The following is a 12,921-nucleotide window of genomic DNA, read 5'->3' on the forward strand; positions in this document are numbered from 1 at the left end:
CTTAGCATAAATAGTAATACTTTTTAATGGATGACCCGAATAAAAGATATGTCTCACAAAATACGACCCGTGAGACCGTCTCACACAAGATTTAGCCTGAGTAGTTCACGTGGATCATAAATATTAATAGATTACTTGTTATGATCATATATTTTATCAATGCTTTCAATTTCTTTCATATTACACGCAAATAACGCAATAATATGCAAGCTACACTATACAATACTAGTATTCGGGTCAAATATAAATTTTATTTGCCATTCCCCCACATTTCATGTTATTAATCGCAAGATCCAATTCAGTCTATAACCACCCTAGACTTGCTTGTAATAAATAAACTAAATAGCTGAAAATCAAAATGTACGTACAATGTCCATATTCAATTAATTAAAAATAAATAAATAAATAAATCTAAATATCACAAAGAGCCTCCACCACAAGCTTCTTCGAAATACTAGCATCGCATTCCGTCTCTCCAAATGTCTTCTCATCGGCAGGAACCGTGCACGATTCTTTCCCAATACATGACTGCATATTTTTTTATAAAAAAAAAACCCGAAAAAAAGAATTAAAAAAAATCGACAAAAATTTTGTGATGACCATTTTAAATGGAATGTCGAGAGCACCTTTTGGACTATAGGGAGTGCATCTTTCTGGGACGTGCAAGTTCCTCTTCTGGATGAACCACAACTTCCTCCGACATCGCCAAAACTCGCGAACTTGATCTCGCGAATCGACCTACCATGGCACGACAACTCCATGTCATGGTGCTCGTAAGCAGCACCGCACGCGCTTGCTACGCTTATAGTCTTGAAGTTGACTAAAGACGGGTTCCCTCCGAATTCTTCGAAGAGAACAAGTTGGTTGTCACCTTCTTTTAGGAACGAACGAGGCACGTGATAATATCTCTGTGTAGGTTCACCGCAACCAGTGCCACATTTATACTCCCAAAACGGACCTCGATAGTCACATGGATCACTTTGGCACCACTCGTTGGTAATAAAGCTTGGCCAGTATCGTCCAAGACTATTCCCATTGACCCAAGCCAGACCTTTCCCTAGCCCTAGCAAGTCTACAACGACGGGGTCGTCGCCTCGCGGTGCCTTGAAAATCGTCTGCAAAAAACATGAAAACAAATTGAAAACTCTGCCCTTTCCTATCCTCTTAATACATTTACGATCATTTCTAACTCATGGCCGGCCTTCATTGCTATATTGATATAAATAGTACCTTGTACCAAGTGAACATTTTGTCAACAGGAAGCTCTCCAGATTGCCATTGATCAGAACCAGATTTGGTATGAGAATCATCAAATAATTCCTCATTCAATCCTTCAATTCCAATCTTATACGACCATTCGTCGTTCGTTAAATCTTTGATGATCGTCTCATCGCCGTGCCTCGAGATGATCTCTATCGGTCCCGGTAGTCCAGTTCCTACACTATCATATCCACCACCATAGTTCTGTTCAAGAAAATGAACTTCCTTATGTCTTAAATTTGTAACAGTAGAATGATAACAAAATACTAATTAAATTAACTATTGGTTAATTACCTGCAGTCCCATAGTAGCACTGAGGAATGTTATTTGGTTCTTTCCAGTTTTCAACTTAACTTTCTTCTCAAATTTGTAGTTAAAAACTCCATACGTACCATATTGAGAACCTAAATAAATAATTTGATTTATATAATTATAATTTATATTATTAGCCAAAATTATCTCAACAAACATATATTAAAAAAAACATACACTATGAAATTATTTAAAAATAAAATTAAAAGGGAAATTACCTAAATACTCCCCGTTGAGATAAGCATGCATTATATGCCCCGTGCCATTAACACGAAGGATCATATAGTCACTCCAAATGGGATCATTCTCGTCAAGATTCACACTTTTTTCGAACATAAATGTTAATCAAAGGTCAGAAAACGAAAGTATATGACCTAATTTTCAAACTCGAGCACGAATAAACGTTACGTCCGTGACGCAAGTGTACTCGATTCTTCGAGTAATACACACCAATCATAACATTTTTTAGACATAAAAAAACAACATAAGATATACATGATTTATATATACCTTGTCATGTACCACAAATAATCACTAACATCATTGATGGCCTTTTGGTCGACAAGTTTACTCGTAGAGATTGGACCTTTTCCGAGTAGAATAGTTTCATTCATAACTTCTGGCTTCCATTTCCATTCCAGTGCCGATGGTTCATCTTCTGCCTCATTTGGCTTCTTCACCATAACTGAAGTTTGAGCACCTATCTGCATTTTCAAGAAAATATCGTAAAAAAAAAAATCGGCACTTTTACGTCGAACTTTATCTTTATATCATTTAAAATCAATTCGACGTACCTTGGCAGAATTGTAAACTTCGGTCTTGCAATCGGGAAGTATGCTAACAGACCATGCTGGTACGTCGTAAACGACTCCGTTCAATGTTATCATGGCATCATTTGTTCTATTTGAATTGCCAAGGAAACAACTTGATGTGCCATTGAGTGTATATATAGTTGCCTGAATTATTTCATGCATTATAAGTTCAAATCGAATTAATAAGATAAAATAAATATTATAGAAATAATTAAACCATACATAGTTATAGTATCCTAAATCGGTATTGTTCACATCGCCATAAGTTATAATTTTCTCAATTGAATGTAACACGTCGTGGAGGTTCTTCAAGTGTCCATATTTTGGTTCATTCAAGGTTCCTGCAAAATTAAATTATTTTTTTTTTTTGGAGAAAAAAAAAATAGAACTGAATAATCGAACTGTGAAATTAATTGTTACAGTTCTTTAAAATAAATTTTCCATACCATATTCGTTAAGTGGTGCGTCATAATCATATGATGTGGTGATATACGGACCACCTGCTGTTCTTCCAAAATTGGTTCCCCCGTGGTACTAATAATCAAAAAATATAATTGAATTTTAATGAACAAATTTCATAATTTTTTGGGGAAAAAACTTTTGGATACCAACCATATAATAGTTTTGGAAAGTTCCTCCATTTTCGAAAAATCTTGCAACGGAGAAGGCAAGATCTTCAGGGGTTCTGTTGGGATTTCTGCTACCCCAACTCTTGAACCTGATCATGTTACATAAAATTATACCAAAAAAAAAATGAAATAATAAGTTCTCATGAATAATAAATTAATTATACAAACCATCCAGTCCAATTTTCTGTCCACATTTTGGGGCTGTTTGGATTATTTGGAGTGAATTGATCGCAGTAGAAGCCATTGCAAGTGTTAATCTGTCTCATGGAAGAACCATGATTAATGTCAAATTAGATAAAATCACAATAAAATATACACAAAATCAAGAATTATATGTAATTACCACAGATGATGGAGCATCATCTTCTTGGCACATGATCCATGGAACACCTATGTTCAATGAATTAGCCATGCTCGCGCACCAATTCATATACGCTTTCCCCGCATCTCCATATGATGAAATAACATTTCCATATTCATTTTCGATCTACAAGAATTCTCCAAAAATACAATTAGAAAAACTCTTATTATCATTTTTTTAAAAATATTTATATGTTTGGGGAGTGGATGTTACACAAGGTCTTGAACTCGAGATCTCGTGTCCTATTAGACGGTGTGACAACCCTTGATTCGAAATGATCCATGAATGAAAATATAATATAAGTTTTTAATTTGGTCTGATTTTATTTCCATGATGAAGCATACCTGTGCAAGAACAATGGGACCTCCTTGTGATCCAAATAGTTTCTCTTTTTTCATCATGTTCACTATCAAAGTCGTGAAAGTTTGCATTTCATCCTGAAAATAAAACACTCAAAACACTTGAACAAAAAATAAAAGTTCGCGTCGAATGTTTAAATATCTAAGAAATATACAAAACTTGATACCATGTAAATAGTGTTGTTTGTTCGAAGCTCAACTCCAGGCAAATTATGCAGCCAAACAGGCAGTCCTCTGGTTAAAACAATCATAGCTAATTGCATTATATATGATTTTTCAAGTGGGAAAAAATGTTTTATGTTATATAATAAAATGTTGCGGTGAAAATTATTATATTTTGTTTCATATTTACCCGTAGTTCCATTCTGCACAAACATATGGTCCAATACGAAGAACAGCATACAGGCCAGCGTCCTGTATTGTTTTGATGAACCTCACAAGATCTAGATTGCCAGAAAAATCATATTTCCGTCTTAGAGGCTCATGCGCGTTCCAAAATACGTATGTTTCGATGGCGTCTAGGCCACCATCCTTAGCTTTCTTGATCAAATCAGGCCACATCTAAAATAAAAAGAGAAACCATTAGTTAATCTTGAGATGTATATATATTGACAATAATATCAATTGTTTAAAGTGATTATTTTTATTATATATATAAAAAGTGGAAATGGTACCTCAACGGTGCTTCTTGGATAGTGAATAGAACCAGAAATGATGATTTTACGTTCACCATTAATGGTGATGGCTCTTCCATCGTGAGAAACATCGGCGGCGGACGGCCCGACTACTAAAATCAAGAGCAAAAAACAATGGAAGAGGACATTGATTTTTGAGAAAATCATTTCGATGCAGTGTTAAGAAACAGTGAGTGTAAAGTTATATGATAATATCTATTTATAATAATCTTGATTAAGTTTGTTAAGGATTTAAGTTGAAATATATCTGAATAAAGATGAGATGTGATCACTTGCGAGATTCTCGGTCTCATTTTATTCATATTGGGAATTTAAAGATTTCTGATTATGTTTATCCGTTTGGGATTTGATATTATTAGAGATTGATTGATATCTTTGATATTCTAAAAATGATTTAGTGTAGAAATTCAATTATAATAAATGAAAACACAGGTGCATTTCTAGGGGCATGTTTGATTTTGGAATTAATGTTGCGAGTTTATGTGTGTGTGTATATATATATATATTAGTAACATTTCCCTTTTTTTTAACTAATATACCTCGGAAGCTCTACTAAGTTTTAGAAAAAAAAAGTACAGTTATTTCTGGAATGAATTAAATAAGAAAAAAACAGAATTTTTTTTTAATGAAGAAATTTGATTTTCAGTGATATTTTTAATATGTGTTGAAACAAATAAATTTGTATATTTGGAATAGAAAGAATATTTTTTATATTCTTGAGTAAATTTACAAAGTGAGCATTAATTGTTGTAGATTGTAGATTATTCTATTTAGGAGACGTTATTCCATTTGCTGGTGTGCTGCTTTGTTTGGTTCTCAGCAGCATTTATAATAATCATTGAATTTCACAAAGATATATATTTGTCTCTCTTACATAACATCCTATGTTTAAGCCTAAGTAACAACAAATATACATTTAATACACACCCTGTTCAGGCAAAAGGGTCATCTTTTACACAAATCGCTGAATCATTATACAACAGCACCTCTAATGTCAAGAAGTCGACTTCAGAACTACATGAAAGTCGCTATTTGTGGCCGTGGTCTTCGTCGAGACAGGTAAAATAAATTTAACTAACTTCATGCGTGATCAGGTAATGCCAAGTGTGTTCTTGGTGGTAGGAAAGAACCGAGCATAAGTTGGATAACAAGAACATAGCTAATATCAAACTTCAGATTGTTTAGCGATTAAATGAAGTGGCTGAATTATTGTCATACTGTCCTCTCCATGCATTACCACTATCGGTTCTGCTGCAAGCTTGGTTCGGGATAGGCATCTGACCAAGATCGCCATCCAAACTCATTTGCTGCACCTCAGAAGATGATAGTATCTTTATACTTTGAACGCAGCTCACAAACTCCCTATTGTAATAAGAACCGGAAAATGTTATAGAGAGTTGGATATCAGAATAGGAAAAGGTAAATCAATACTTACTCCCACGGATCATCTCCGACAAGTAATATGTCATTTTCATGGTCAACATATACAAGCTTCCACTCGGTTCTCTGTGGATCTTCTAGTAGACCTTCGATGCCAAACATGCGGGCAAGGTCATTCCTAAGCTCGTCATACCCCTTGTAACGAGTGACATCCACTGTTCTCCCCACCGAGCCACGTTTTTGAACCTACAGTAAGTTTATCAACACTAATAATAATAAGAAAACAGGCTTAAAAGTCTTAAGAGAGAAGGGTGTCTTTGGGGGGGACCAACCTTTGCATAAGTTCGCATACGAGGAGCCTGGTTAGACCACAACCCACTATTCAGAACAGTACTTTCATTAATTGCAACCTCGTTCGAGCAACCTGGTTTGAAAGACATGTTTGGCATCCCAAACGACTGAGAATTGATTCCAGATGACAAATCTGTATCAATGTCCCTCGGAGTGCCACTGTAGTTAGAAAGTAAGTTCTGTATATCCTTCCCTGAATCATAACCCCTTGACAACAAGGCATCAGGTGCCAATCCATTAATATTACCCGTGAACGGAAGACTATTCCGTATATGCGACTGAACATCAGTTTCCAACCCATTTAATGGAAAATTTTGTTGGAGAATACCTGTATCCTGGCAATATGATGTTGCAGTAGATGCAGCATCCAAACGATTAGTAGCAGTACCCTTGTATTTAGGCTGTTCCGTTGGTTTAGAGTTGGGGAATTCATGTTTAATCCTAAAATCAATCTTGGTAATAGTCTCTTGTACCAAATCAGTGGTATGGTGAACTGTAGCATTATCTAGCAAAGTTGTTGGCCCAGTTTGATACCTGTTAAAGAAGTTTGATTGTGAAGCCTGAAATTTATTCTTTGAAGGTGATGTTGAACATGATGGAGCATCCCCCTCCACGCGGCCCCTGATATTTTCAAGTGGAGATTTATGTTGGAACTGATTGGTCAGAAATTTTGGAGATTGGACTGAAGAAGATCCTGGAAAGGTGCTCATATTTACTTTTGGAGGTAGACAAAGATTTTGGGCATGCTGGTTCTGTTGCAATTGTTGTTTTGAGGGACATTGAGCTTCCAACAAGGGATTTAACGGGGACGACGACTGCTGCTGTTGCTGCTGCTGTTGTAGTTTCTGTAAAAGTTGCAGTTGCATCTGCTGATCCGAAAGATTTTGTTGAGAAAACTGTTGCATTTGTGGCTTTTGTTGCTGCAACACCGGTTGTTGCAATTGCAATTGCTGCTGTTGTTGTCTCACGCTATATTGTTGCTCAACGGGTTGGAGGAAAACCAAGTCCTGTGTCAATGACGTTACTGGAAATGTAGTTCTGTTAACCAACGAATCATTTTGCAGCAAATGCGGATTTCCAGTCGATATCTTTTGCTGCGGAAGCTGAGGATACACTCCGATTTGATGTGAATTTTGGTTTGCTGTCTGATCCAAAGTGACACCATTTGTTACAGGAGGCAGCAGCACAGGTTGTTGTGGTAGCCGCTGTTGCTGCTGCAACTGCTGCAGTGTCTGCTGAAGGAGCTGTGGTTGAGGTTGCTGCAATGGAAGCTGCTGCCTCGGTTGTGGCTGCTGAGTGTTTGTAGGAGACTGCAACATTTGCTGGACTTGTTGCTGCTGGTCAACTTGTAGATTCGGAAGATTCCCCTTACCCGGCGGAAGATTATGTGAAGCTAAAGATGGGTTTTGAAAATTCAAAAGTTTTGTGTGGTCATCGGAGCTAAGGTTACCTTGTAGAACAGATGAATTGGGAAATAAGCCCGACTGATTACCGGATAATTGATTATTTTGTTGCATGCTCATCCATTGGACAAGACTAAGACCGGGAAATATCGAGCTTGACTCATCTTTTACGCCAAAATCATCTGCAAGCCAGGGCATGCCTCGCTTGAAAATATTCTCCATATCAAGGTCATCATCTGATTCAATCACTCAGTGTCAGTGAAAAAAAAGTTTGTGATAAATTTTATTGTTACATATGTAGTATCTACCTGGAAAACTTGGATGTTTGGGGAACTTCGGTCTGAAAAAAGGAGGCGGGCAAATGTAGAAAGGAGTAACAACAGGTTCGACTTCCCATATAGAGACTCGACTAGGGCGTTCTCCAGCAGTTGATTCATCCCATCCAACCTTAACGTAAGGGATCATTAACAACTTCAAATATAAAACAAAATTTTCTTGTCGACAGAGATATTAAATCCTGTAAAAACAGCTTACAACCTGCTGAAATGGAAACTAATGGCATAAAGCACATACTGAAAAGATGAAATACTACCTGAAGATTACGCCACTGCGAATTTTTCCAGCGCACAGAATCTAAATCGCTTATACCAGTAACTGTACCCATGTACCGGCGCAGTCCTGACTCCTCAGTCTCAAACATCATCCTAAATCTCAAACCCGGGGAAACTTGTGTGTACATTGCTTTATTGTACTTGGCTAACGGAATCACAAACTCTGAAGGGCTAGCCCTGTCAATATCGAATAATATGTCACGAGAATTTTGATAAGTAGATTCTAAAGTGTAATAATGTAATATATCAATTCAAAATTCATTACCTTGGATTATAGAATATAGTGAACGGACTATTATTCGCAGTAGCATGAGCGGCAGCAGCAAGAATACCAATGTGTATGCTATCGCTAGATATAACAGATGAGGAAAGTGCTGGCTGCTGCCTATTAGCTCGCCGAATACCAAGGAGAAGCTGAGACTTTTCATCCCTAAGTTGTCATTTAGAAATCTTGATTATGTAAGAGATGATATTTTGTCACAAATTATTTAAAATATTTATATACCTTATGAAAAGAACAGAATCACCAGCTATAAGTCTTTTTGAGCTCACAAACACACTCCAACCTGTCGTCAATAGGTGTCTTTTCGGTTGACCTGATACCAACCATAAATATTCGGTCTGAACATGTGTTTGAGCTTTTATCGATGCCAAAGAAAAACTAAATGAAAAACACATAAAGATCTCTAAAACAGAATACCTCGATAAATATGTCTGAAGGTCCATATTTGGTCGTGCAAATCTCTAGCTGACAGCTCCTGTGCAGGAGGTTGCATTGAAAAATCCTACAAAACAACATTTTCATTAGAAAAAGAATGGGGTGAAATCTACTCACTGCATTTTAAACTTTACATAACAAGTGCCAGTATATAATAGCACATACAAGAGGTGGAAAGATCTTCTCAGCTGCCCGACGAGGAACAGAAAACCCACCGTGAGTGCTCGTGTCACTTGCTGTCAGATTTTTGCAGAAAAACTCGGTAGGTTGCCTATTGTGCTTAAGCCCGATATCAGATACGAGTAACGCTTCCTGGTCATACTGTAAGATGAACAAGTTGAAACTCTTTTTAGACTGATTGTTTCATCATATTGCAACGAGGGTAAAACTTGAACGAGTTCTCAAAATTGTACAGTAAAACCATTCAGCGGGTTAGGTTGATCATTTTTGTAAAACAAAAAAAAGGACTCGTGTGCAAGGAGACATACTATATCATGTAATGATACTCCTTAAAAGTTTTAAATTGAAAATAAACAGGATAAAATAGGCAACAGACCTTATTCACAGGTTGAAGAGTCATCTGCGCATAAACCTCATCAGTTTCAGCATCAGCCTGATGATACATATATCATCAAATAAATAAATAAGGTGCAATCATTTACCATATTGAGCATCACACAGAAACAAAGGTTATCTATTCAGGGATAAAGCATCAACTGTAAGAACTTAATGTGAGAGTTGTACAAAAAATTGTACATGTAAGGTGACATTGTGGAGCATGCAAATCAACTTGGAAGGAAGATTAGGATAACTTGGGATGCCATCTGTCTCTTTCTGCATCGATGCTGCCACCTGTTGGGGCAAAATACTTCTTCCATGGGAAACTAAAATGCATAAAATGTCATCGAATTTCAATAAGTGGAGATATGAGACATACTTGTTCACTATGACCTTGAGGAAAATACACCACGAGGCTTCCAACAGGAGGCAAAGCAACCAATGGACCAGCACACGCATGCCACAACTCTGAATTGATCATCTTTTTATCCCCTGATTGATTAAAATAGATACAATGAAACATAAAACAGAAACATATCGAAGTCTTTGGTCAGCATAAAACAAAATATCTCGCGTGTTTATTTCATTTGAATTTTATTTTTTATCCTGGACCAAACCTTGAACGTGAGTTTTTTTGTGGAACTTTGTGAGTTCCCATTCCTAAAGGCGGTCAAGAGCATTTTTCAAGTAGGGAAACTTGTCTTTTAGTTCCTTTTTTTTATACACCAATTTAGCTACAATCATCTCTCAAAATTCCAGCCTAAAAAGAGTATACATAAAACAATCAAGCACCAGAATACACTAGCAATAAAAAGGTTCATCGTCTCTGATGTGGCTAGTCTGTTCAAGTTTCCCTTTAGTCCAAAGATCATATACAGCACCACACAAGAAAATGTTCTTAGCCCCCAAAATCCAAATCCTAGTCGGGAGCCAATGCATATAATAGCATAATAACAAGAAATCATACTAAATGGATCTAATTCGCTTTCATCAGAAAAATTATAGAAAGAAATATAGAAAGGATTTCCTCACCTTTTTATCATTATTTCCAATTTTATCTTTCTAATGTGCGCAGCGATCATTAAAGTAGGGACAACTAACTTGATCCATATTGCTGGGATTATCCAATTGTTTTATCATTATGTGACTGAAAATCAGCCAAGAAGATGAGTCCAAAGTCACGCGACAACAAAAATTATATTATTCAGTCCTTAAATTTCCATCCAATTCCGTGGCAAAGCAAACGAAACTTGTTCTACCAAACATCGAGGATTAAGACTACTGATCCACAAGTAATTATGACAAAGTGCTGATAAAGTTAAAATTCCATCTTTAATGCATGATTTGCAAGTTTATGAACCAAAAAGTTCTTAAACTTTCCTTTCATACGATTAAAGAATTTGCAAATTCCAAGAAATACTTCAGCTTTTCAGTATTAAAGTGAGGGTAAAGCACAAAACGAGAAAATGTTTGGGTCGGGGAAAAAAAAGAAAAAGAAAAAAGAAAGAGATGTTATTGAGCCAATGCATAAGAAGAACACACCTTCTCCAGAACTTGCCACAAATCCACCACAAGGAATCTTCATTGAAAAAATTCTGTTCTTTGCTCTGCAAAATTTAACTCTTTTCACCCAAGATTTCTTCTTTCCTCAGAGCCGCATCCACCAACTTTTGCGTCAGTTCAATAATAACGTCGTTTTCGAACAACTCAAGCAAGCTAATTCAAAGAGTCTAAACTTTTCAGCAAGTGGTTTCGTCTCAAACAACAAAAACTACGCAAAGATCGCCTTTTCTCATTAGTGCATAGTCAATATTCCAAACCCAACAAAAATTAAATTAAACTGGGCTGATATTTTTCAAAGATCGCCTGAAAACCCTGTATATCTTCTACTTTTTTTGATTTACAAAGCATCCCCAGAACGGAATATCCTTGACATTCAAGATAGTGCCTGTATTTTCTTGATTTCCATAAAAACACAAAATTTACACCGCTGAAACTTGAAGCTTTAGAGCCCAAAAGTGCAGACAATCAGAATCGACTTCCATTCATCAAACCTTCCAAAAAAGAGCGAGCCCATTAAACATTGAAGGTCACTGTACAGTCTCAGGTCCCAAAAATTATTGAAACTGAGTCCTGAAAAAACTTGCTAAAAATGGTAAACCTAACTCACATGGGTCGAAAAATGCGATGAACGCAATCCAGGCACGGCGGATCAGCCGGTTAAAAGTAGTGCAAAAGGTTAAGCATTCTCAATCTCGCAGGGAAATCAAAGGCTAATGAAAGTAGAGCTTCTTCAAGAAAAAAAGTACACAGAATGAAACTCCCCTGAAGTTTTAGTATTTCTTTATACCATGCTCACATACTCCAGTTGTAATCGATCACACTTAATTATTCAACAAAAAAGATTTAAAAAAATTCACTCATATCATAGATCTTTGACATATTAAATGGTTCTTTGCCAGAATATGGATTACTGTTTGTTGGTTTTTTTTAAAAAAAAAAAAATTAGACAGATGGAGTAGGCCGACATAAGGTTAGAGCCAATTGTGGTGGATTAAAATTTTTATGATATTACATCTCGTGTTTCATTCTTTCCATACAATTTTCCCATGATATATAAGAATAAAGAACGATAATAACATAGTAGGTCTTTTGTGAGACGATCTCATGAATTTTTATCTGTGAGACGGGTCAATCCTACCGATATTCACAATAAAAAGTAATATTCTTAGCATAAAAAGTAACACTTTTTATAGATGACTCAAATAAGATATCTGTATCATAAAATACAACTCGTGAGATTGTCTCACACAAACTTTTGTCAACATTCTAATGAAATCTTAAAATCACCATCGGAGTTAATAGAATAAATGAACATTTGATCAATATTTATGAGTTTATTATATTTGAAAGATACAACTCTCCTTACGAACAATTTTTCGGACATATCTATCTCATAATGTTTGTCTAGTGTGATTTATTTGTTTAATATGATTTACAGACTATTGATTTAGTCGATAACTTTCAGTTTACCTATTATGCATTAATAGATAAAGGTCAAATTCAACGTCATAAAAGTAAATTTGTGAATATATTGTTATCGTTTATATCAGTTTTCCATTTATTTTGTAAATTCTTCAAATAAATATCTTCAAAATTATTTTTACATTATAATTCATTTATATTAAAAATAACGAAAATTTAGATTAAACCAACACCTCCAGATTACACACATAAAAAGAAAAGAGAATTCTTGAAAGAGGAGAAATGAAAAAGTCATAATAAATACATGAACATATACATAAGGGCACCCACAATACCGTGCCCTAATACTCAGTATTGTGGGTGCCATGTCATCCAAATAATTTTCACCATCAAATATTCACAATTGTGTCCTCTTGATTTGTGTGCTTTGTAATCGGTTATTCATACTTTTTTTTTTAATATTTTTTAATTAAAATTTCTAATTTTA

At 35.7% G+C, this 12,921-nt stretch overlaps 2 protein-coding genes across 3 annotated transcripts; both read right to left on the bottom strand.

Annotated features, from left to right (window-relative positions):
* Positions 1-252: 252 nt before the first annotated feature.
* LOC142529694 (beta-galactosidase 15-like) lies at positions 253-4,848 on the bottom strand. Its single transcript, XM_075635302.1, has 16 exons — positions 4,408-4,848; positions 4,086-4,294; positions 3,901-3,967; positions 3,719-3,811; positions 3,357-3,500; positions 3,182-3,270; positions 2,997-3,102; positions 2,831-2,918; positions 2,607-2,725; positions 2,367-2,528; positions 2,083-2,276; positions 1,791-1,894; positions 1,555-1,664; positions 1,231-1,464; positions 627-1,115; positions 253-528 (listed from the first exon to the last, which is right to left on the bottom strand). Exons 1-16 carry the CDS (start codon positions 4,573-4,575, stop codon positions 412-414), a joined length of 2,493 nt encoding a protein of 830 aa, XP_075491417.1. The 5' UTR covers positions 4,576-4,848; the 3' UTR covers positions 253-411.
* A 397-nt stretch (positions 4,849-5,245) lies between these two features.
* On the bottom strand, positions 5,246-11,974 carry LOC142529693 (auxin response factor 19-like). Of its 2 annotated transcripts, XM_075635300.1 has the most exons (13): positions 10,992-11,974; positions 9,829-9,941; positions 9,648-9,743; positions 9,448-9,504; positions 9,057-9,212; positions 8,874-8,958; positions 8,679-8,769; positions 8,439-8,603; positions 8,155-8,350; positions 7,871-8,009; positions 6,141-7,798; positions 5,864-6,054; positions 5,246-5,790 (listed from the first exon to the last, which is right to left on the bottom strand). In XM_075635300.1, the coding sequence occupies exons 1-13, from the start codon at positions 11,032-11,034 to the stop codon at positions 5,610-5,612; spliced, it is 3,171 nt and encodes a 1,056-aa protein (XP_075491415.1). In that variant the 5' UTR covers positions 11,035-11,974; the 3' UTR covers positions 5,246-5,609. The 2 variants fall into 2 exon arrangements, with proteins under 2 accessions (XP_075491415.1, XP_075491416.1); XM_075635301.1 differs by lacking the exons at positions 9,448-9,504; positions 9,648-9,743; positions 9,829-9,941; positions 10,992-11,974 and having other exon boundaries at positions 9,107-9,212.
* Positions 11,975-12,921: the final 947 nt, after the last annotated feature.

This window comes from Primulina tabacum, chromosome 16, assembly GCF_025594145.1.
Source record: "Primulina tabacum isolate GXHZ01 chromosome 16, ASM2559414v2, whole genome shotgun sequence".
Taxonomy (NCBI): Eukaryota; Viridiplantae; Streptophyta; class Magnoliopsida; order Lamiales; family Gesneriaceae; genus Primulina; species Primulina tabacum.

Excerpts from the sequence above, each read along its gene's own strand:
- LOC142529694 (XM_075635302.1), bottom strand. The coding sequence starts at position 4,575 with ATGATTTTCTCAAAAATCAATGTCCTCTTCCATTGTTTTTTGCTCTTG. Across the intron at positions 3,103-3,181 it reads ACAGAAAATTGGACTGGATG|GTTCAAGAGTTGGGGTAGCA; the intron begins GTTTGTATAATT and ends TAACATGATCAG. Across the intron at positions 1,895-2,082 it reads TATTTGTGGTACATGACAAG|TGTGAATCTTGACGAGAATG; the intron begins GTATATATAAAT and ends GTTCGAAAAAAG.
- LOC142529693 (XM_075635300.1), bottom strand. The coding sequence starts at position 11,034 with ATGAAGATTCCTTGTGGTGGATTTGTGGCAAGTTCTGGAGAAG. Across the intron at positions 8,959-9,056 it reads AGAAGATCTTTCCACCTCTT|GATTTTTCAATGCAACCTCC; the intron begins GTATGTGCTATT and ends GTTGTTTTGTAG. Across the intron at positions 5,791-5,863 it reads GTCGGAGATGATCCGTGGGA|GGAGTTTGTGAGCTGCGTTC; the intron begins GTAAGTATTGAT and ends TTATTACAATAG.